This window comes from Colletotrichum fioriniae (genome assembly GCF_027942845.1).
Source record: "Colletotrichum fioriniae strain IMI 355084 chromosome Unknown scaffold_11, whole genome shotgun sequence".
Lineage (NCBI taxonomy): Eukaryota > Fungi > Ascomycota > Sordariomycetes > Glomerellales > Glomerellaceae > Colletotrichum > Colletotrichum fioriniae.
Genome location: NW_027076847.1, coordinates 7,158 through 31,102, shown reverse-complemented (window position 1 = coordinate 31,102; position 23,945 = coordinate 7,158). Strand labels below are relative to the sequence as shown.

General features: G+C 54.1%; 5 protein-coding genes across 5 annotated transcripts; 2 read left to right on the top strand and 3 right to left on the bottom strand.

Moving 5' to 3' along the window:
* Positions 1 to 6,942: 6,942 nt before the first annotated feature.
* Positions 6,943 to 7,851, bottom strand: N0V96_008662 (uncharacterized protein; the record flags this gene model as incomplete). Its single annotated transcript, XM_053196966.2, has 1 exon — positions 6,943 to 7,851. One exon carries the CDS (start codon positions 7,849 to 7,851, stop codon positions 6,943 to 6,945), a length of 909 nt encoding a protein of 302 aa, XP_053045654.2.
* Positions 7,852 to 12,055: 4,204 nt separating this feature from the next.
* Positions 12,056 to 13,984, top strand: HPC2 (HIR complex subunit; the record flags this gene model as incomplete). The annotated part of the gene is made up of 2 exons (XM_053196965.2): positions 12,056 to 13,629; positions 13,684 to 13,984. The coding sequence occupies 2 exons, from the start codon at positions 12,056 to 12,058 to the stop codon at positions 13,982 to 13,984; spliced, it is 1,875 nt and encodes a 624-aa protein (XP_053045653.2).
* A 1,045-nt stretch (positions 13,985 to 15,029) lies between these two features.
* N0V96_008660 (uncharacterized protein) lies at positions 15,030 to 17,113 on the top strand (the record flags this gene model as incomplete). The annotated part of the gene is made up of 3 exons (XM_053196964.2): positions 15,030 to 15,050; positions 15,170 to 15,253; positions 15,431 to 17,113. The coding sequence occupies 3 exons, from the start codon at positions 15,030 to 15,032 to the stop codon at positions 17,111 to 17,113; spliced, it is 1,788 nt and encodes a 595-aa protein (XP_053045652.2).
* A 1,092-nt stretch (positions 17,114 to 18,205) lies between these two features.
* On the bottom strand, positions 18,206 to 19,499 carry VPS74 (Vacuolar protein sorting-associated protein 74; the record flags this gene model as incomplete). Its single annotated transcript, XM_053196963.1, has 4 exons — positions 18,206 to 18,295; positions 18,354 to 18,805; positions 18,908 to 19,154; positions 19,233 to 19,499. The coding sequence occupies 4 exons, from the start codon at positions 19,497 to 19,499 to the stop codon at positions 18,206 to 18,208; spliced, it is 1,056 nt and encodes a 351-aa protein (XP_053045651.1).
* A 1,701-nt stretch (positions 19,500 to 21,200) lies between these two features.
* Positions 21,201 to 22,492, bottom strand: N0V96_008658 (uncharacterized protein; the record flags this gene model as incomplete). The annotated part of the gene is made up of 6 exons (XM_053196962.1): positions 21,201 to 21,496; positions 21,570 to 21,764; positions 21,833 to 21,946; positions 21,996 to 22,136; positions 22,197 to 22,275; positions 22,334 to 22,492. The coding sequence occupies 6 exons, from the start codon at positions 22,490 to 22,492 to the stop codon at positions 21,201 to 21,203; spliced, it is 984 nt and encodes a 327-aa protein (XP_053045650.1).
* Positions 22,493 to 23,945: the final 1,453 nt, after the last annotated feature.

The following is a 23,945-nucleotide window of genomic DNA, read 5'->3' as shown; positions in this document are numbered from 1 at the left end:
TCGGAAGATTGACGTTCTTGGGTGGAATTGATGGTTCTTCTTCAGTTGGCTCAGAGATCAGAGGCGGTCGTCGAGATCGAAGTCGTCGGGGTAGACGGACAAGGGTAGATGGCGATGGCTCGAGAGCTTTGCTTGTATTGCTTTGCGATGGACGGAAACCGTGGATTGACCGGGGGGGGGCGGATATTCCGGCGACGTCTTGTTTTTCTTTGCAGCAAAGGAAGCTTTGTTGATCTGCTAACTCGCAATTGATGGCAGGGTGTTTGTGTTTGTGTTCTAACGTCGGATATGGATACTTGAGTATACCACAGAGCTGGCGTCAGATGTTGGCTTTGAAGCTGGTCGACGGATGACGTGTGAATCGATGGTCGATGGCTGACGGGGCAGTCGTGATTCAGAGCGGCGTCGGAATCGAGATGCAAACACACGTGCAGTGACAACGAGGACGGAGAGGCAGACGACAGCAACGACGACTGGTTGGAGCTTGAGCCGTGAGGCTTTAGGGACCCGAGGAAGAAAGATAGGGAAGAACGTGAGGAAGAGGGGAGAAAGGGAATGGGAGGAGGCACCCTGAGGGGGGAAGATTGGCGTGCAACGGTGCGTGTTGTTGTGTGGGCTGGAGGAGAGGAAAGGAAAAGGAAAGGAAGGGGAGAGAATGCTAAAGTGGGATTTTGTGAATATTTTTTTCTGCTTTGCCAGTTGCGCCCCCTGGTCCCGTCGCCTGCGCGGGTTCGCCTTGGCTCTGGCTGGCACACCCTGGCCACTTTTTTCTTTTCTTATTCTTTTTTTCGGCCTGAGCTTACTACACGCCTCACAATGGCTTCAGGGCACTTTGGGGGCCTTGGGGAAGTACTCCAGAGCTGACACGCTGTACGATTAATGGATGGGAGGCACACAAGCACTCCCGGTCCTCAATCATGTTAGGCTCCCGACGGTCAGACGGCCCACTCAGAGATGGGAGGAATACCTTAAGGTACGGATACGTATCTGGCCTGAATAAGGTGTCTTATGTAATGCTGCCAGCGCACCTCTCAAATCCCACAAGTTTCAAAAAGTATCAAATTGTTTGCTGTTTGTTGTCAAAATCAATATGGGAGAAGCCAAGATAGGCGCGATACCTTAAGTCATGAGCCGCACTATGACGCCCTTTTCTCTATTGCTCACAGCATTGAGCGAGTATATGAAAGCCTCTGCAACAAGGCAAGGTAACTTAGTAGGCAATGCAGCTGACTACCTAGTATGCAGCAGTTGAGTAGCTGGAGCGACAAGGTGCAGCTTGGAAGCCAAGCCACACACACACACACTTCCACACTCCCAACGCGGGCCGTAGCCGGACAGGGCAGCGCGGCGTATGGTGTCGTCCCCCAAACCCCATGAATCCCGGGTCCAGTCGTGGCCGGTGGACTCTCCCACTCCCACACTCTCACCGCGAGAAGCTGGAGGTGAAGTGTGGCTTTCAATTACCTAAGGCCTTACCTCAGGCGGCGTGAGGTGTAGGCGTGGCCAATCACATGTTTTCCATCCGCTTACGGCGCTGGCACAGCAAAGACGGGCGTTCCTTCCACTGCTCCCCAGACAATAGCTTGATTAGCACTGGCAGGAATGATGGACTTGCAGGTGAGACTGAGACCTCCAAATGCTGCGCCGTTGCCGTATCAATTCTGCATCTCCAGGAAGGCGTGTCTTACTCATCTCTCCGTGGCCTCATCTATTGGCTGGCTGTATTTTTCTCTTGTCCCACATCTGACCAGTTCCAATTCCAGCAAACTACAATTCCCTTCCAGTGTCCAATGACCTGAATAACAAACCACCGTCTAGCCATTCTTCCATCTACCGTCTGTTCATCTTGCCAGCCTCTGTGTCAATAGAAGATCTCTAATTACAGGGTTCCGTGCTCGAGCCAAGTACCAACTCTTCTTCCGGTTCCAACCCGCTTCAGCTGCGACAGGGTCGAGAGTCAAGGCCTGTAGTCCTTATCCTCCCCCCATCCCGCTCAGGCTTCAGCATGAATTGCCCATGTTTGGGCGTATCGATTGTTCCTCCGCATGAGAGCAACGGAGATTGCGATCCACTCATGCTCCTCGCCCTTGTTCTCGACCCTTTGCCTGCGGGGATCCCAGCACCAACTACCCTGCTGGGATAGAACCTTAGATTGACTGGCCACGATAACCTCATCTCGATTGACGACAGGGGTGCATCGATAGCATTGGCGACGGTAGCCAAGTTAGCCACAATCGATCATTGTAGCTATCGACCGTCGTTCCTGTTTAGCTTGTGCATGGCCCACATCCCACGGTGCCCGCAATCGCAAGAGGCTGATCAAGACAGCAATTAGGGATTGGCCAGGCAGTGAGCTACTTTTGCCGCGAAGAACCATCCTGATGACGCAAGAGTGTCTAGCTCTGGTCAGGATTATTACTCAAGTTGGGCTTCGGCATGGCCCATAGCCTTGTTTCTCGAGTTTCCCAGATTAGCGAGGTGATCCTGCTGGCCCGCTGCCGAGTCGGTTTAAACGACCTGTTCTTACGACTGGACGTTGTACGAGCCTGGCTCCTTTCTCACCGCATGGCATGGACGCGGACGGGAGGCTTCTTCAAGACGGGCCTTCGATTCTGAAAGGACTACTACGTCGAATGACAGGTAGAGGGTTCAGCAGGTCGTCGTTGCGGCTGCCCACTCTTGTCGTTACTAGCTCTCCCGGATGAGGCTCGCTTTGCGGCATCGAAATCACGGCCAGCTCAATATCGTAATCCGACTGCTGCGGCTCATCTCTTTCTGTGCCAGGAGTACTTCCAGGGGTCGACGCAAGCCTCGCATTCGAATCTGCTGTCGTGTTTTGCAGTCTTATCCTGTTCCCCGCCGCTAGCCTAGACCGACGATTCATGCCCCAAGATGACAGAGAGTCTAGACAATCTTTCGATGCCTTCCTCCACCAAGAAAGTCCCGCCGTGGAAGAATTGGACGACACTCTTATCGCGCTGCGCCGCTCGAGCAGGTGGTTGATTGAGGGAAAGCAAGCACAGACTATGCCAATGGCGAGCTCTCCAGTCCTAGCAAAATCGGTGTCAGTTAGGGGTGTTACCTTGGACGCAGCTTTTTCAAAGGGCGGAGACTCACACAGTCCAGTCAAGAGGGATGAAGTCCACAGTCGGGTCTTTGGTGTCTGCGAACTTGATGGTGAGGTATACGCGATACACCGTCACGGCGAATGCTACACCACCCGCGCCTAGAAGTGCCACCACCTTCACCTTTCTGGCAAACGACACCCGCAGAGCCCATGTCAAAGGTATGGGAACAACCAGGATCACCAGATCCGACACGATCGAGATGGAGCCGTCGTACAAGAACAGCTTAGTCTGGTCGATGCACTTGAAGTTGACAACAGTCGTATCCCAAAATGCCTGAACCGGGATACAGACGAGAGTTTTTGCGACTTGTGCCGGTATATAGCACAGAAGAAAGAATGCCAAAAGAGCGTGAAGCATCCGAGCTACGTTCCTGTCGACAGAGAAAACGCGAACGGTGAGAAGCAAGAGAGCCGTTTTGGTGAAAAATGCTGCCGGCGAATACAGAAGGGAGCTGATGTATAGCCACTGGAGATGCTGCTCTTAGTACAGGAATCGCCATCGTGTTCCACCATTTACTTTACCTTCTGGAGCTCGGTGAAGTTGCCAGCAGTAATCTCCCAAATGTGGAATCCTTCGCCGAAATGTAATTCTGTTCATCTCGTCAGCGGACGCTCGTTTTGCTCTAAAACACGCGAGCAGTTCTTACTGATGAAAATGGTCGAGTTCAGGAGTACAGTAAAGGTCTAACACAGTCAACATCTGCAAGTCATTTGGCGCAGGTGTCGTGAGCTCACCCATCCAACTAGGCAACTCCCTGTCTCACATATCAGTATAATTCGAACTAGGTACCTCAGGTCAAGACCTACAATCCTCCAGTCGAAACTTTCCATTCACTGACAGCTTGACGTAGACCCTGAGTGCGAAGAAAACCACGACAACAATCTGGATGAGAACCATATACACCATGTGGAGCATATGTCCAGCGTCCCGCGGATTGTCAAAGTTGGGCGTCTCCCCGGGCGGTGGTGGCGCCGCTCCTATCGAGCCTGTGTTGGTGCTCATCACTGATCGCTCCGGCCCATGACGGAACGTTTTCTGTGCATATCGATGCCTTGATTAACGGCGACGGGTCCAGGAAGCTCAAGCGGCAGAATTCCTCACCACGGGAGCAGACTTTTCCAAGACGAGAACGAGAGACAATTGCATCCCACCCGAACGAAGGACGGAGGACCGTGGACCCCTCTGTGTATAAAGAGATCAGAGGAGTTCACCTTCCCCTGGTAAACACGTGCCGCAGGGGAGACTTGGAGAGGGGGGTATGTGCTCGTTGACATGACATCTTAGCATTGAGTTTCGAAATACTGACGATAGCACAGAAAAGGGACGGGGTACGGTCTCCGCGATGAACGCGAGTAAGCCAACGCGGCCCAGAACTCGTTCGGCTCGGTCGGAGAGACTCTCCGGCCTGAAGTTCTAGATGCAGCCTTGGAAACGAATGCCAAAAGGAGGGGAGGGAGAGAACTCTCTTTCAACACCGGGTGGATTGACCAATCCTTATCCTTTGTGGAGAGGTCTCGTCTCATGCTTGAGACCCATGAATGGCCCGTCGACCCCAACCTCTAGAGGTTCTGGAACAGAGGTGAACCTTATCTACGGACGGACCCTCTCTCGGTCGGGAACACCGTCGTCAAACGTCTTTTTCGCAATGTTGGACCATTTGGCTGCGCGGACAAGCAACAGATCATGCTGGTTGACAGGTGGACCTAGGTTGAGCCATGCACAGTGAGGTGGACTTGCCCGCCTCAGTCTAGCATCTTGCGCGTTTTTCGAGTTGGGATATCTTTCGACGGGACGACGTCTCAGGGTACGATGCATCGTAGATAGAGCCCGGCAGTCTGGTTCGAAACCGTGCCAAGACAAACCGCCCGAGATTTACAGCGACAGCTGCCGTTGAGCAGCCGCACGGCATCCACGCAGCTTGGGGCAAACTAGCGAGGACCTTGATCAGATAATCAGGAGCCGAGCTAAGTATTCGTCGACGAGGCCGCGAATCGTTCGGCGGCATCATGAAGCCATTTCCAAGTTGCGAGATGGTGTGACTCTCGTTATGATCCGGTACCGTCAACCCAAGACACTCCCTCAGGAGCAGATGACGAAAATGAAGGTTTTCGTAGACCTCTTCCGGCCAGGCTGCAATGTGTCAGTCGCGAGCCAGCGAACGAAAGGCTGGCGTAGCAGCAGAGGGTGCCGGGTAGGTTTCTTCTGCGTGGGGTGGCAGAAGCTTTCCGCTATATACGTCCGATCTGGAACTAGAGACGACGAGGCCGGAATCGCTCCCCAAGAATTGACTTCTAGAGAAGCCGTCGAACTTCGAATCAGCACATTGTGGCTCAGTGGCATCACCTAAGCATCCGGCCGACAGGTTCACATCGGCACCGGGCAAATCTTGACCGCTTTCCGGTATGAGAGTCCACAACACCTCCGCGTGGAAGGCGCGGAGTTTGAGCAGATAAGCTCGTGGGGATGAGCATGGCACGTGTCGAGTAGCGGGGAGGCAGGGTCCGGAGGAAGAGGTCTTGTGGATCGAAGGCTCTCAGGCAACAATGTCTTTAGGACCAGGAGTTCTATGTACAGAGCTAGGAATCTTTATGTAAAGCTGACTTGCCTAGGGCATCGGACGCATGAAGGGTCAAGAGTCATGTCCTCTTTGCTTAGGGCTTTGATGTTGCTAGTATGATGCTAGTCCAACTCTCTACCGGGGACACGAGACGTTGGGCAACAGCTGCAAAGAGGACTTTGGAGAAAGTGCCCGTCGCCGATGTCTGTACGCCCGCGAATCCGGCCATTGGATCGTGAACCCTCTACGACGAGGTATCTCTGTGAGTCAGGAGCTTCAACGGCCTATAATTACTGTGTAAAGTAAAGCGACAGATCAAGTGACTGCTACCTTACAAGTGCCCCAACGACAGGTCAAAGCGTGACCTAGCTCCTGCGCATAAAGGTAGCTAGCTACACGTATCGTGAAGGTTTGCCGGAGCCGGCTCCGCTCGGGTCGGAGTCTCCTCTACCGTAGTTCAAGAATGTCTGTCAACGAGGGAATCAGTAGGGTGTGGGACTTGACTCGCTAACGAAAAGCTTGAGTTGGTTTTTTGGTGATTACTCGTAGGCTTTTACGATATCGAGAACGTGACGGGGATCAAGACCTGACTCATTCATTGCTAGTTTGTTTAGTGGTTCTGATGATGGGGTTTTCTTGCGGGAGATGAGGGGACTCTGGCGGCGCTTCCCATTGACTTTGGAAAGTAGAAACAACGTCACTCACATACTCATACTCTGGTTCTTCGAGGTCTTCACTGTGGGAGAATGTACGTGGCGAACGTTTAGTATGAACTGACATATCAGAGGTCATGTACCCTTTGGAAATCTTGCTAAACATTGGTATCATTTCGGGGCGAGTGCCTAGTCACAGCAGAGATACTCCAGAATCGCGAGAACAGCCACTATCTACCAGACCACTGCTCCCTCCACCCGCCCTTTTCAAACAACCACAGCGCCTCCGTCGCATACGCCCGACTCCCCCTGTGACCGCCGTCCACAATCGCCGCCTCGGACAAGCTCTCCAACACGCGTCCCTCCTGCACACTGCTCCAGATGCCGCGCCCCAGACTATCCTCCTCGCCGTTGCCCCACTCGCCCTTTCCCAGTCTATACAAAACCCGCCCCAGCGTCTGAAACGCGACGCACCGCTGCGCGGGCACGGCGCTCCGCGCGTAAATGGCCAGCTCCTCGATCGTGTACCCCGCCGCCTCGGGCGCCTGGCCGTGGTGGTGCAGGCCCTTTGACGTGGGGATCGACCTGCTCAGGCGGGGTGGGATCAGCCCGCCCTTGAAGTCAAAGCGGAGAGCGGCGATGGGGAGGGAGGACTGGCCCGGGTAGTAGGGGGATTCGCGGTCGGCGGGGAGTCGGCCGTCGGGATGGGCGCCATCCAGGCGAGCTTACTCGGGTCGGCGGGGAGGTTGGGAAAGAACTTTTCGTGGAGGGTCTGGAGGAAGTCGGGGTGCGAAGGGTCGAGGTCGGGAAGGGCGGGCGCCTGTGGGAAGTGCGTCTTGTCGGGCTGATCGTTTAGGGGGAAGAGGTCTGCCGGAGGAGCGGCGGGGGCCTTGTCTTCGTGTGTGTGCGGGGGCTTTGGCGGTGCCTTTGACGTTGGGTCTTCTTCTTCTTCGTCTGCGAATGAGACGGATTTCGGAACCGTAGTGGGCTTTGGTGCTGGCTTGGGTTTCGGCGGCACAGACGTGTCCTCGATCTTGATCTCTGGTGTTGGTGCCGGCGGCTCTCTCTTGGTTTCGTCCGCGGGCGGATCAAAGGGATTCGGGCCGTGCTGCTCGTCTATATTGGCCCTTCCGAGAAGGCGCTGGATGAGGGACGGGTCGAGAGAGTTTAGCAACTCCTGCCTCTCCTGTGCAATATCCTCCGGGCTCATATCCTCCAGTTTCTGCCTATTCTCGCGGTCGATTCTCCGTCGCTCGGCGGCCTCGAAAGACTTTTGTGAGTCTGCGGCGACATCGTCGCGGGACTTTGGCTGGATCGAGGAGGTCGCGGCCGCGGCTTGCGCACCTGTCGTGGGCTTGCCTTGCCGTTGCTGCTTGAAGGCCGAGACGCGGGCTGCGCGCTTCTTGTGTGCGGGGAAGCCTGTCGGGGCGGCGTCGATGTCGTCAAAGACGACGGGTTTCGCAGGAGCTGTCTCCTTTTCGACAATGTCTCCGACTAGCATCATCGGCTCCATGTTTGCGTTGTGGGGGGTGGAAGGGGTGACTTGGAAGAGAGTAGGATCATGAGATGTTGGCGATTCACCGGGAGGAGTGATGGTGGGTTTACCAATTATTTTTTTCCCCTTCGGTTGCAGTCCAGAGTGACGTACCTTTCCTTCTTATCGGGCTGTAGCTCTGCCTTATCAGATTACACACCCCTCAGGCATGGAGGTGCCCCCCTGCTCAAAGGCTCCATGCCTTTTTCGGAACTGCCCGTGCGGCACCCCGAACACAAGCTCATTTTCAGATGGGAGTACGACGGGGAACCAGGGTCACCGCGCCAAGGGGTCAGATACGTTTGGGGGTCGAAAATTGCCGCATATCGAAATTTCGGGCTCTCTGTGAGCGCCTGCCACTCCGGTCGCGAATGGGACAGGTGCAATAGGAAGTCAATCATTATTTCAGCTGTCCCGACTAGAGGGGGGAGTGCAACGGTGATGGCGGCTGGCTGCAGGCCACGCTACCAGAGATGGAGGCTCATGGGAGGGTGGAAAACGACTCGTCCTAAATCCCGAGAATGCGCCGTTTTAGAGTTGTGGCTGACAAGCGGGACTGAGCCACATCAAGTTTTGCATTAGCGTCGATCGTTCGCAAAATTCCAGAAAACTTTGGATGGGCGGAGAGGCGGACTGGCAGGCGACCATGCCGAGGGGGGGGTGCGAATCGTTGTGCACCACAGCATTGTGTTTCCGTTTGATTGGCACAGTGTCGCTGCTTGATGGAATAGATGAAACGCGTTGGATTTGTTTGAGAGTTCATTCGGAAGATGCATCGACAATTGTGCACAGCGACAAATTTGTATATTGGCAGGTATATTCATAGTTTCTTTCCATGTCGGTGTTGCCGTGTTTCTCTTGACGAGAGATTATTGTGTGCAATTAGGTTAGAACATCCGAGAGGAATTTCGGCTGGGAGATGTGTGTACCTCTTGAACCCCCCTCCTTTGCTTCTTTTCCTCCGCCAACCATGCCACTTAAAATACACACAATTGTCGTTTATGTCTCGCTGTTGGAAAGGAATGTTCGGGTGACAAAAGGAAGGATTATGCACGTTCTTTCGAACTTGTGGCGTGTTGCAGAATCTGCAACATGTCTTTCATGTCCGTAGCGTACCACCTACCAGCATCTGTGTGTTGCCCCGAAAAAAGTATTTAGGCTGCAGTGAAAGGCTTGTTCCACGAGATTCAACATTGACAATGAAGAGGGAATATGAGGAATAAATGAGCTGGCGATGTATCCTGCTACAGCAATACTGCGCAGAAATCGTCAATGAGGCTCATAGGCCTGCAGTTCCCTCCGCCATGATCAGCCAGACATGCAGAAGGGGGGATTGAAATAGTACATACTTAGTATGCCCTGCGCCGTTGTTCGCTCCCCTGAACAGTGGGGGAAGAGCCTGGCGGAGATCTGGCTGGACCATGAGGTGAGGTGTGCCCCGGCCATCATCTCTTCGCTTCGCAGCCCCTCCCCCTGGCTACTTTCCAAGTTCCCTCTTGGCTCTTGGTCTCCAAACCCGTTAGGTAATCATAGAAAGGTACTCCAAGTATTATGTGCTGCGGACGGATACCTCTGCGTCGGGCTCAGCAGGGTGGGTGTTGGGTGGTTTGCACAAAGATCCTTGCACCTGCTGCGGTTATCTGGGACGCTAGGGCGGAAATGGAAGCCGGACGTGGTTCAACGTCAGACGCGCAGGATCCACTTCTTACCCACATTTGAACGTTGCACCGCTCCTCAGATTGGCGGGAACAAAAGGAAAAAAGGCTGTTAGGACAACAAGAGGTGGCACATCTTTGTACTCGGTACCTGCGCCCGGACCCGTGTTTCTCTTTTTTGGCGACATTTCTTAGCTCCGAAAAAAAAAAGCTGCAACCACCTGCACCTGCACTTGCACCTGCACCACACAACGCGGTCCCCCTTTCCTGTTCGCTTGCCGATGACCACCCATGGGAAAAATTCCACGACCCCTTCTTTCCTTCCTTTCCCCACGGCTCGGCTCCTGCTCCCCTCCTCACGCGGCTGCACGCACTGGGCTGGATGAGGTACCATCGACCACCTGCAACCCCCTCGCATCCCCGTAGCGCCGCGCTGCCTCCATGTCTTCCCAATTCATGTTACTGCATCCAAAAGGTGTACCGTACGGATACAAACACACACACACACACACACGCGCCGCATGAGGTGCCGCACTACACAAATGTAGTACCTTATTGCTGGAGACAACCTACAACACTACCTTAGAGAGTGCCTGCCGCGGCAAGACTTCCCTTCCCAATCCCCATCCCGTCTCATCGCCCACGACGGTTCTTGCTGGCTGTTGATAGCGGGTTGACTTCCAGGTTCGCCCTTTCCCCAAAGTTACCTGAGCTGGAGGCGACGAACTTCCTCGCATCGGGTTGGCCGCTCGCCCTGCTTTTTGCCCTGCGTGGCCTGGTTCCGGGCGGCGTACCTTCCTCTTGTACCCTGGTCTGCCATAGTGGTGTTTATTTCCCCTTGTCGGCTGTTGGCGAGACATGCCTTGACTGATGAAGAGGAGACACCATCGTCAAGCGGAGAAAGCCCCAAAAAGCCGCCGACGTGTGTTGTTGCTCTCTCTCGCTCTCTCGTGGTACTTGCCTGCCCGGTGATGGGCAAATGATGGGGGTGGTCGTGCTCCCATTCCCATCCACCCCGTCCCGTCCATTGTCAGTCAGCCTGTCTCTCTTATTACCTTACCTGAGGTTCCTTGCCATACCATCCCGTCATCCCGTTCGTCCATCTTTTCTTTCTGCGCCTGGCCCACGTTGGAGGTTTACACATTTCTCTGCATCTCTGGTCCGGCTGTCTCGACCTTTCGTGCTTTCCTCCCTGGGCGGCCCGTTCTCCAAGTGCCATCGCTTCTTGTCATCTTGGTGTTTTCCCCCCTTCCCTTCCCTTTCCTGCCTCCCCACTCCCATTACTTGCTGAGGTGAGGTGCAGCCGAAGCCATCCCATCGCTCACGCCCCCCCTTTGGCTCTCAATCAGTACGGTAGTCCACTCTTTCCATGTTGTTGCCATTCCCATTTCCCTTCTCCCGCTCCCATTCCCATCATTCCCAGTTGTTCTCTTCCTAATGCCTTTTCCCTCTTTTAACCTTGGCTTGACCGTGACTGACCGCCCACCCCATCCCATCCTGTCCATTCCCATCCTTTTTCCCATTCCCTCCCCCCCATGATCCATTTACCCGCCCCGTCCGCGTCCTGTTCTTCTTTCCTTGCCGTGCTTGCCCACCTCGTCCACGTTCCTCGTGGCCCTGAGGCCATCTGATCCCGTCGATGTCCCCCCCAGCCTAGTCCGAATCTCTAATTCGGCTTTAATAATAAAATTTCCCTCCCATTCACTCCTGCTGAGGCCATCCACGTCTGCTCGGTGCCCCGTTTTTCTCGTCTTGCGCAGCAGCCAAATGTCGGCCCAAAAAATAATTGTTGTTCCCCCCAAAAACGTAGCCATCCCCATCTCCTCTTTCGACCTCCCATTCCCCTCCTCCTTTTTCCTCTTTGCAACTACCACGACACTGCAAATTCGACTGCAGAATCGCCAAATCCATCAATCTCGACATTAATCCCCATCGTCGACATCCTCAAAATAACACTGTTTTGTTCGGCTCATCAAGCTGCACTCTTTGACGGTCGTCAAACTCCTCTTTTCTCTGCACAGCATCTCTTTTTTGTCGATCAAAGGTGTCAATTGTCGTCAAAAAACACGTCTACCCATCATTGAGGTTATTCACGAGTTCCCACCTTTGCCAACTCCGCACGGCCACACCGCAGGTGACCACTGCTCAATCGGTGCAGCAGTCTCCTGCCTTAGCCAACCTAGTCCGTCTACCTTACATAATTCCGCGTCTGGCCCCAACCTACTTTCAGCCAATCCGGAGCTACGTAACCTTAACGTACCAAAACGCGAACCCACCTCCCTGTCAGAAGGGAAAAAGTGAGGTCATTCAGGACGAACCTCTCAAAGCAATTCACCACGCGACTACAATCGAAGGAATTTTCGATGCACTATACCTGCTGTGATTCCCGGTAATCCCACGGTATAAAATACTGCCTTGAACTTTTTTTTCAACCTCATACCCTCTTCCAGGTGCAGGTGTCTGTCGAATTTACCTTCGAAGACCTCTTTTCGGCGTGGTGTTACTTTAGTGGTGGAGGAGAGCCAGCTATGCGCGACAGCTCCTCACCTGGACTTTCATCACCACCTTCCGGCTCTATTTCAGACCCAGGCTCGCCGTTAATCAGTCGGCCAAACAACAACGATATGGATATGGACGAGATCATAGTAGATCCCTCCCAACCTCGCTTCGGTGTCGTCGCAGGAGACCAACCGCCTCAACCGGAAGTCCGCCTTACCGCTGCTGGTTTGCCACGAAAGAAGCCTGGTCGCAAACCTGGCTCTACCGTCAAGCCTAAGAACCCCGACGAGCCGCCCAAGGTGCGCCGACCTCGAAAGCCTCGCGATCCCAATGCGCCGCCCATTCAAAGGAAGAGAAAGTCGGCACCTGCTGCGGATGCCGATGCAGGCTCAGATTCGAAGTCCCTTGCCGCCGCAGCCGCATCTTCCTCCACACCTCCTCCCTCTCGACAGACCAAGATTACAGACCTCGTTGGCATGAGCTCCTCTTCCCGACCCGGCTCTGCTCAGCCCGAACACACAGCGCAAAAGGCACCCAAGCGAGAGGAGATGCCGCGTTCAATGCAAAGCATTCTGAACGCAGAGCCCGAGCCTGAACCGAAACCACAGAATACTGTTCTCCCCACGCGTACTAGCGGACAGGGTTACGATCCTATCCGTGGAAGCTACGATCCTGTCAGAGGCATCTTTGGTAGTGCCTCATCTCCAAGACCCGCAACACAAACTGTCAACCGACCTAGCGCGTCTCCCTCTATCGCAAGCTTGGTAGATCCGCCCACGCAGAGTGTCACTTCGCCCTCCGCACAAAACTTCCGCATTGCCTCTGCTGCTCAGTCACGAACTGAGAATGCATCTGTGCCAGCATCTCCGTCATACCCTGCCAGATCAATCCCACAAGCGATCTCGAAGCCACCCGCACCCGAGCCGAAGAAGGCCCTCGCTCCCCCGCCAGTTCCAGCTATCAAGGCAGATGCGAAGCTGAAGGACGCCGCGTCAACTACTGGTTCTGTCGCCAGCAAGAAACATTCACCAAAGCAAAAACCACAGAAGTCCGGTGTCTCCTCACCGAAGCTGAATGCTTTGGACGACTCTCGTGATATAGTCGGAGATCGTTCAATTCTAGACTTTGGCAGAGCCGAGACTGGCAAGGAGTACAAGGCTCCGGATATTGTCCTGGACATCCCTATCAAGCCCGGCGACACGAATATCTACGTCAACGTCATGCGTATGGCTGAGGAGAAGTATGGCTGGGATGCTCTGCACCCTCGCTTGGCTGAAAAGCGAGATCGCAAGGCCCGCATTGCTGCTGCCTCGGCTGCCTTGGAGAAAACGGCGTCAGGCCAGGAATCTGGCGACGAAATGTCCGAGGACTCAGACAAGGAAGCTAGCAACGTGGAGATGGGCGGTATGACAAGTGGTGCCGACCTTCCCGAGAAGCCGAAGAAGAAGAAGCGCAACTTCAAAGAAGATGAGTACGACAAGGATGATGACTTTGTCGACGATTCCGAGCTTTTGTGGGAACAGCAGGCGGCCGCTAGCCGAGATGGCTTCTTTGTGTACTCTGGACCTTTGGTGCCAGAGGTTGAGAAGCCTGCGGATACAAGGTATGTTGCATTCACTTCTATTCCTATATTGCATAGTTCACTAACACATCCCAGACCTGATGGACTGCCTAAGCGTGGCCGTGGAAGTAGAGGCGGTCGTATTGGCGGCCGTGGCGGTACGACTCGAGGTGAGGGGGGCACTGGCCGTGGGGGCGGACCAGGCTCCCGAGGTGGTCGCGGATCCAGAGGCGGTTCTCTTACTCGCAAACCGCGCATCACCAAGTCGGAAAAGGAGCAGCTCGAGCGCGAAAAGGCCGATCGCCAGCGACAGGCTGAGCTGAGCGCAAAGTCTACGAATGGCTACTCACTTCAGCCGCAGACGCCCTCCTTTGCAGCTGGAATGGCGGGCGCGTAAATCGCCTAAAACTCCCTCCACTACGACACAATGGATGCTAATGATCACGGCATATGTCCTCGTCGAGAGGGCATGGTGTCTTTGAAGACATTGCTTGCAACGAACGAACATACAACGGAAAGTGGGTCAATAGAGAGCAGTCTTTAAGGAGGCTACTGTTGCGGCTACGACTTGAGAAAGACTAGCAAGGGGCGGTTGTCTTATCCGAACAAAACGTTCGGAACAGGCGTTGTGATGTCGATGCCCTTTTCTTGGTCATTGACTTTGTTGAGAGTGACATGGTTAGGCTGGGCAGCACTGCTTCTCAGACGGCATGGGACGGCATGGGAATCCCAGGAATGCGGCGTTCGGGCTTGTAGGACTGATTATTGGACGGAATGGGTCTACAGCTGGGCGGTTCCACTTACCCACTGGCGGTGGAGTTTCCAAGCCGTGTGATAGATTTGCGAATTGTGTTATGGTATTCCGGAGTAGACGTGTATGCTTAGAAAGACTTGCTACCAAACAAAGCAGCGATTAATGCCACTGGTCGTTATAACTTGGTTTGGGTATCTGAGTGTAGCACTGCAGGCAGTGCAGAGCAGCAACACATTGGTGGTCAGATAAGCATATGTTTCAAGATGAGCGAATCCCAGCCAGAGGTTTGGTGATGGGGGCCTGCAGTTTGGACCCTGAGGTTTGAAGCTAGAGAACTTGATAAGATGCGCTTATCGGGGCGCTATGTCATTGCGGGGTGTAAATCCAGCTCACCGCCCCGAGTAACAGGTGAGGATCCGGCGGCAGAAAAGCGCCAAGATTTCGCATAAGCGATTTCTCCACACCCCAAAAAATTTCGAACCGCCCGAAAATTCGCAGCCAATCCGCCCGCAACCGCCGCAGTATCAAAGCTCTGTCTCTGTTCACCGAGTCTGCTTGCACCCGCCTAGCCGTTGATTTTCATTTGGCTCTGCAGCACTCCCACCAACCTTTTTGTGGCCAAGACATAGGAGGACTTTTGCTTCTTTCAATAAGAATTTCACAAGCCAAGGAACAGAACAAAGGGAATATGGCGGAATCTACTCTGCAGGTTCGTTGTGTTGCCCGTGCCCCGCCACTGGCCGAAGGAAAAAAAAGAGAGAGGCTGCCGGCGGTGGTGATCATCCTGTGAGATCGCCACAAAAGGCACAACGTTAACATGCTTCGTAGGATCGCCTGCGCGAGCACTCAAAGGCCTTTGATGGTCTATTGTCCCTCATTCCGGCAAAGATGTACTATGGAGAAGACAACTCTGTACGTTTGCTCCCCCAGTCCGTCTCTTACATCCTCAATGGCCCTGCAAAGCAAAATCGCAAAGCGACCGAAAGGAACCCAGCCTCCTCCCCTTCCATCGCTTGTGCCTCAACTGAATAGCACCCTGGTATCCTTTATAAAAGCGCGCATTTTGCTTACGCTTCTTTGTTGCAACAGGAACAATGGAAGCGGACGAAGCAGACGAAGGCCGAAGCCAAAGCCGCAAAGACGGCCAAGCTGGACCCTGACAGCGAGCTGAACCGCAACGCAAAAGAGGTCATGGACGAGCGGGCGGCGCGCAACAAGCGCAAGCTGGAGGCGATGCAGGAGGAAGAGGACAAGGAGGACGAGGAGCCCATCCCGGGTGTGCAGAGGGAGCTGCCCGGCCAGGGCTTGCGGATGAACAAGGACTACAAGAAGCAGAAGACGGCCGACCTCCCGATCGACACGATTGATGACGCCAACCCTGCCGAGATGTCGCAAAACCAGCTCATGAGAATGGCGAAGAAGGAGGCCAAGCTGGAGAAGCGCGCGAGCAAGAAGGCGAAGAAGGCTGAGAAGAAGGCTGCTAAGCTCGAGGCTGCTGGTGGCGACGCCGCCACTGATGCTGCTGATGCTACTGATGCTGAAGCGCCTGAGGTCAAGGAGTCCAGCAAGCCCGCCGATACCAAGGCTGCAAAGTCCTCGGCGGCCGCCAAGAAGGAGTCGAGCAAGAAGCAACAGAAGAAGGCCGAGTCCAAGGATGCCCAGCCCGTCAGCAACGACCACGACAGGGACGCGGACAAGGACGAGGACGAGGAGTACGAGACCGTCGACGAGTCCGACGACGAGACCGAGCCCGCGACACAGTCCAAGTCCAAGTCCGCCGACCTCAACCCCCTCGACCTCTCCGGCCTCGCCCAACAACAAAAGGCCACAGAGTCCAGCGGCGCCTCGACACCGGCCTCGCCCACCTTTGACACCAGTGCCGGTCCCTCCAACACCGCCGCGAGCGCTAGCACCACAACCTCAACGAGCTCCACCGTCCCGCCCTCCGAGAAGCCAAAGCACATCAAACTCCCCGCCGACACCTCCGCCCTCCGCGCCCGCCTCGCCGCGCGCATAGAAGCCCTCCGCGCCGCCCGCAAAGCAGACGGGCCCGACGGCAAACCGATCCGCACCCGCCAGGAGCTCATCGAGGCGCGCCGCTTCAAGCAGGCCCAGCGCAAAGAGCACAAGAAGGAGCTCCGCACAAAGGCCAAGCTCGAGGAAGAAGCCCGGCGTGAGGAGACGCTCGCGTCAAACTCCCCCAGCGTCATGTCCCCCCGCGTCGGCCTCGGCGGCGACGACGACGGAGATGGCGAACCCGCCAACTTTGCGTTCGGCCGCGTCGCCTTCGACGACGGAACAAAGCTCTCGCACGACCTCTCGCACGCGCTCAACACGCACAAGAAGCGCGGGCCCTCGGACCCCAAGACGGCGCTCATCAAGATCCAGAACCAAAAGAAGCGCCTCGCGGCCCTGGATAAGGAGAAACAGGCCGACATTGCCGAAAAGGAGCAGTGGCTCATCGCCCGGAAACGCGCCGAGGGCGAGCGCGTGCGCGACGACGAGCAGGCGCTCAAGAGGGCCGTCAAGCGCAAGGAGCAGACCAAGAAGAAGAGCGAAAAGGCGTGGAAGGAGCGCAGCGACGGTGTCGCGAAATCCATTCGCGAGAAACAGAAGAAGCGCGAGGATAACTTGAAGAAGCGCAAGGATGATAAGCTGGCGCATAAGCTCGGTCGCAAGAGCGGGAAGAAGGTTGGCGGTGGCGGGGCCAAGAAGACCAAGGCGCGTCCTGGGTTTGAGGGGAGCTTTGGCGGTGGTAAGAAGAAGAAATAAGCCGTAACGCATGAGAAGGCCATTGTGAGGAACAGAGCAGAGGTGTGAGGAGGTTGGCGATACAGAAGATTAATCGATATCCCCCCCGGAGCAGTGGAGGAAGGACGCAAGTGTGTGTGTGTGTGTGTGTTCGAGGAAAACCGACGAGCGGTTTTTTTTGCATCATCACTATGGATGGAAAACGGCGTTTTGGGAACAAAAAGAGAACTACTGTACGTTGTTTTGTCTTTTTCCTTTTGCACAAAAAAAGGGGGATGGCGGCGTAGGAGGGAACCCATGAATACATATTTCAATCGTTCTAGCCATGTCATGATTGCCTTCCTTCGCTTCGTGAACTTGCACTACCATACGTCAGTGCAGAGGATAAATAGCCAGTGTTGCTGAGGCTATCGTCACGACGTTGGTACGTCTTGTAGAGAAGAAAAATCTTTAAATGGAGTTCTCACTAACGCCGGCCAGATATATATGTTCACATCTCGAACACTTCAGCTAGCACAACAACACAAGGCAAGAAGACGGACGGTAGAACAAGCCCACGAAGATCTTTCAAACTGATATCTCTCACACTCATTTTCCCTCTGCGCTCTCGTTTCTCGGGACGTGGACTGAGTGTGTTCTGCATTAAAACGATCGCTTACGGTAGAAAAAAAGTAGTTGAAACCCAACCAACTACACGCGTGTGTATTTTTGCCGTCCCATCATCCTTCGTTTTTTTCCCTTTGCTGGAAACCTTTTTCTCTCCCATGAGGCAAAAGAAGGATATAGCGCCCTTTCATGATATTTTGCCCCCAAGTTTGCGAACCCAATATCCTGCTCCCACACCACCACCTTACATGCTGCACATTTTTTGGTTTAATGGGGAGCACAAGAAAAGTCGCATTCCCCTGTTGCTTTATTTTATCATTTCTCGTGAGGGTTCGAATTTGGTGAAGGTCGGGAGAGCTCAATGCCGGGGCGTTTCGATGTGTCTAGGTTGTGAATGGGATTGAGAAATGGGGGAAGTCGTGTTCCCGAAATTCGCTCAGTGCTCTGCCCTACACAAAGCTAGGGCAGCGGAATGATCGGTTTCGAGGATGTCAAGGTCGATTAGGTTTACAAGAGGGAATCAAGACGGGTGAAGACACTGAGACAGGCAGCTACAACCTCGAGTTGCAGCTCCTTATCCTTGCCCTTGCTGATTTCCTACAAAATTGTTAGATCCAGGCCATATAGCCACATGGAGGAATTGTCTTCAACATACATCTGCGATGACTTGAGGCAGGTTGGCACCGATACCGTTGCCGGTAGCCTTCTTTCCAAAGGGCCATTGGCTGTAGTCGGCGAGAAGCTCGTCTGTCTGGGCAAAGGCGCGCTCGCGGGCTTCGTGGCCGAGGGTGCTAAGGGCGTTCTCGAGCACGTTGGCAGCGTAGGCGGCGCACACCATGGCAAGAGTGCGGACGTAGCGGAATTCGAGGTTCTCGGGCAGGAATTGGGATGCGGGGAGGACGACAGTACGCTGGGTCAAAACATTGCGGACGCGGCGGCGAATCTCCTCCTTGGCGCCCCCGTCGGCGACGGGGTGGGTTGCCATGTCGAACAGCAGGAAGTTGCGCTTCTCGGTGCGGAGGATGCCCTTGTCGACTAGACCCTTGGCCAGGCGCTCGCGAACCTGTTTTAATTGGTATCCAATCTTCATCAGGTTCCAGGTCTCTCCTGTAGGTAAACAAACCCATCAGCCTGAGTGCTTTCCAAGGGCGAAGTGGACAGCGCATGCTCCATTCCATTTCAGGGAGGGGAAAGGGGGGGCAGCTTTACCGCTCATCAGGTCAATCCAAGAGCTGACACTCATCTTCTCACTCTGCTTCATCATCTTCAATGCCTCATCGAGCAAGACCTCGCCCGTCAGGGTGTCGTCAATAACTTCGATGACGCGGTCCGCGAGGGGGAAGCGTCTTCTCGAGGCATCCTTCTGCATGCTGATGCGACCGCGGAATGCGAGTTCGATGACGATGCATCCTCTCAGAGCATATGAGATGTTGTCGTTCCAGAATGACAGGTAACCCTGCACCGTGTAAAAAAGTCAATTAGCGACCTGGCTTCACTTGTGGAAATCGGTGCGTGGCGCTCGTCGTCGGCATACCTGCTTGTCCTTGAGACCGAGGAGCAGAACCTCCTCCATCAACGTCAGCTTGGGTTGTTTGCTGCGCTCGGCGCTCTCGCTGATATCACGGGGGTCGAAGGCGATCTTGTGGCCGTTCTCGCCGCTCTCGTAGCTCGTCTCGGGGGCGCTATCCTTGATGTTGGGCGTTGAGTTGGTCCGGCTGGCGCCATTGCTGGCCTCACCATCACCGGCCGCAGCACCTCCGCCTCCACGGCGCCGGGTAAGACCTCCTGCCGCTGCTGACATTGTGTCTGATGTCGGGGTAGTGTCGTGGGTATATCGTCAAAGGGAAAGGGAGGTAGGGCTGGCTCGGGGATTATCCTGAGATTCGGGCCAGATCAAGCGATGGTCGCAGATGAGACGCTAAGCACTCGTCGCAGGTCGCGCAGGTCGTCACCGGATAGCAAGGCGATAAAGGACGTGCCAGCAAGGTGTTGGAAAGTTGCTTGCAGGTCGTAAGGCTGCGGGCGCTCGGTCGTGATGTCGAGGCGCTTTCTTTCTCTCCCTATCTCGGCGATCGGGCCAGGGAGCTGACAGCTGCTGCGCGGGCTGAAATGGGACTTGTGGGTTATGTGTCAGAAGTTTGGGGACACCCTTTATGATGGCGGCAAGAGATGGCGGAGTCAATCCAATCCTGCCGATGGAAGCAAGCTGTTGAATGAAGCAATGTGTCGAAGGGAAGTCTGACGCTTCTGTCGTGTGCCCTTTGCTTGTATCTCCCCGAAGGCCTGCTTGGTTGGCTAAGTTTTGGCCCCTTCTGCCAGTAAATGGAATTTCTCGCAGCCTGGAAATTGCACCGCCCCAGCTGTGGTGCACGGGCCAGGTCTGTCTGTTGAGAGCTCTTGTGGCGCCATGAGGCTTGGGCTCCACCTTGAAGCACGACACAATGAGGTGGATGGAAGGGAGGGACCTTTTCCCCCCCGGCTCGTGGACCCTGACTAGGCATCTTCTGTAAATAATACGATGTTGCCCCGTACCTTACATACGGAGAGCTCTTCATCTGGCCCTTCACATGTATCCGTACGCCGAGATGCTGTCGTGCTCTTCGTTCTACAATCAGGCACCATCGGGACATCACAATGTCTGATTTCCGCCGCTAAAATAATAGCATGGAGCTCCGCCGATGCCGACATTACTGCCTGTCTTCGCCGGTCTTGACTCAGGCCTCCAAAGTCTATTTGATCAATCAAATCCACAATTTCTTGTCTTGTTGTTGACCTGTCTGTTTCACATCGCGATATCCATTTTTCCGCCTCGAGATCATATCTTATCAGCGACTCTCGTGAACACGTGGCTGGACGCGTGTGCTGAATGAGATAGATTTCCACCCCTGGCATTGACACCCTGTCTCACTAGGGAGAAACGGCGAGCTGCGTGAAGCACTTTTTTCCATGGCTTCTAACATTCCTTTGCAATCAACGGCCACCGTGGCCTCGGTACGCCTTGTAGGTCGCCAGCCGAGACATGTTGCATCGCCGTACTCCAAACGGAATCCTCCACAGTGAAGGTGGGAGAAGCAATTAATTCAAATTCAATTCATCGCAGACCGGCAATGGAGTTTTTACTGCAACGTGTGCAGCATTCACATGGCAAACTTCTGCGTCCGGATACTGAGGTAGGTACTCGGCTTCAGAGGTTAGCGCGGTTTTGCGGGGCATGGCGTAAGGAAGCTGGTCCGATTGACCCGCTTAGTGTGGATCCGATAACCCCGCCGACCACCGACCGCCGTCCGGAGCTCTTGTATGAAGACACCGGAACGGCTCTGAATTGATCCTCCGAGAGTGTCGCAGTTGTGTGCGAGTTGTTCATGAAGGCGGAACTGAGTACGTGGTAATTACACCTGGTTATCTTAATTCATCCCTATTCTCGAGCTTGGGTTCCGCGATCCATAGCAGGTCATCTATAGCGGACGCTCAAATCACTAATCCACGATCCCGGCGGTCCATGCTAGTGACCGACTGCGGCCTCGTGCATCGCAGAGAACCTCTTCCCCTCGGGCTTATTGGCTTCCACCAGCTTTCTGATGGCAAGGACTTCATTATCAGACAACTCCACATCCCGGGAGGCCCAGTTCTCCTCTAGCCTCTTCGGCTTAGTGGTGCCCGGGATGGTGATGAGACCTTGCGCAGCCACCCAGGCCAGGGCAAGCTGAGCTAGAGAACAGCCCTTTTCAGCAGCTATCTTTTTCATCTCGTCCACGATAGCCTTGTTCTTGTAGAAACTTTCTCCTTGGAACTTGGGGACTACGATGCAGGTCAGAAATATGTCCTTGAAAGGGAAGTAAAGGAAGGCTTTCGAGTGCCTGTGACTACGTACCAGTTCGACGGAAGTCATCGGGCGCGAAGTCTTCCGGGCTCTGGTAATCAAAGTTATCAACCAGCCAGCCATGGCCCAACGGACTGAATGCTACAAAGGCAACATCCAACTCCTTGGCTGTTTGGATGAGACCACTCTCCTCGTGGAGGGTCTCAAAGGCAGAGTACTCCGCTTGGACCGCATCAACCTTGGCGACTTTTCAAGTGTCAGTTTTTAGGCGTAGAATAGACGAAGCTGAAGTTATTGTGGCGGATGGGACATACTCAAGTTAGCTTCGCGCAGGGTCTTGGCAGAGCACTCTGACAGGCCAATATACTTGGTCTTTCCTTCCTTCCGGATCTCGTCAAGAGCAGCGATGGACTCCGACAGAGGTGTCTCTATAACCTTCGTTAGACGAGTAGAAATAAGCTGGAGAGGACGTCATACTCGGGTCGATTCTGTGCAAGTAGTACAAGTCTGGCGCGAAGCCTAGTCTTTCAATGGTTCCGTCAATGTAAGACCGGATGTGGGATCTCGAGTTGGTGACACTGCGGTCATTGAAGACATCAAAGCCACACTTGGAAGCAACTGACATGTAAAAGTCAGTATTAGGTCGTAACCAGAGGCCTCGAGTCAACTTGAACTTACCAAAGACCTTGTCGCGGACGTTGTGCTTGCGAATAAAATCCCCGAGAATCTTCTCGTTAAGACCTGCGTCGTATGCAACCTGACACACATATAAGGAAACGGCATGAAAAGACTTGCTGCGTTCGGACCAGACTTACAGCGGTATCCCAAAAGGTACATCCCAGTTCGATTGCTTTCAGAAGCACCGGCTCCGCCTGCTCGGCCGAGAGCCTAGTGCCCATGGCCGACGTGATGCCCATGGCACCGAATCCCGGCACTGGGACGCGGATGCCGCCAAAGGGGAGAGTCTTGACCATCTTGGTATGAGATTGGAGTGAAGAGGGTGGATGTGTAGGTACGGCGAGTAGTAAGAGTATGACTTTGTAGAATTGCAAGTGATACATCATCTGATAGAAATTGAGGGACGGACTAGATGACTTTATACAACTTCTCGTGCAGGATCATCATCAGTCGTTGTCGTAAAGCGGAACCATGGCTTACAGCTTTAGTTTGGTAATTTTCTCTCGAGAGGTAAGCAAACCGCAGATACACCGGCAATAACAGGTAAATCCGAATGCAAGATTCGTGACTTATGTGACTTATTCTGTCACTACGGCTTCATTTTTGAAACTAGCGAGTCATCGTACTAGAGGTTATGACGTTCGGCTCCGTGTGCAGGGGTGTCAGCCACGGCTAAAGGCCGCGTCTAAGTCCGCTAGCCCCCACAACTCGGATGACATGTAGCACAAAGCCTTAAGCTTCCCGAGTCCACGTTGTTTTATATAACCAATCTTTTCACGCTACGCTCTTACCACTAAAATCTTAATTCATCATCGCCGTCTTCCTTTTCTGCAGCTTTCACGTCAGTGCAGCAAATAACCAACAAACACAGATGGCTAGAGCGGGCCACTCACGTATCCCGGTCTCCGGCGATGAAGCCGGAGAATGAGAGTATGTTTGCATCTAAGACAGCCTACGAAAGAGAAAAGTCTCGGAGCCGCAAATTTCGGAGTCGGCTAAACACTCAGTTTGACACAGGGAAAACAAGGCCAGTATGGGGCCGCCAACACGACTGAACTTGACAAGTTGTAGATTGACAGGACGTTCTGTTTTTCGAAAGTATGATACGCCTCTCATGACCTCTCGGTTAGATCTTCCAATTCATCTGGAGAAATTGTTTTAGACAGAGGCGAATGGAGAAGTCGGTCATGTCATCTCATTGAGATGGGCACTCTTAGGATTACTACCAGGTATTTGCGTTTCTTCGCTCGCATGACAACTTGATGCCCGTATCTTTCCAATCCAGACCGTCTATAACACGTTCTAGTCTTGGGAGATTCACTGTGTATATGCCATAATACCTAAGCGACCCAGACCATGATCTTTAAGTGTGCCCAGATATGTCGACGCCTGCTCGGCCAAACCCAGGACAGGACCCAGGTACCCTGGTTGTTCGGAAAGCTAACCGCAGAAGTCCTCAAACGGGGCACGCAAAGAGAGAGTTTAGGCCTAGTTGGCTGATCCGCCGCACTGGGTCCGAAGGCTATAGGACTCTCATATCCCAGTCGATTCATAGACCAAAAGTTCATCTGTAGAAAGTCATGCAGTGGTGGAAGGAGCATATCATACGATAGCAAGAGCTGCTCACTATCGATTCTCTGCGCTCTCTCATCTCGAGGTCCATGCTACAGTGTACTCCACTTGAGGAATTTTCTCTTCCTTACCTGAGGTGCGGTACTGTACGCTTCGCAGTATCGTTGGCTCACGCAT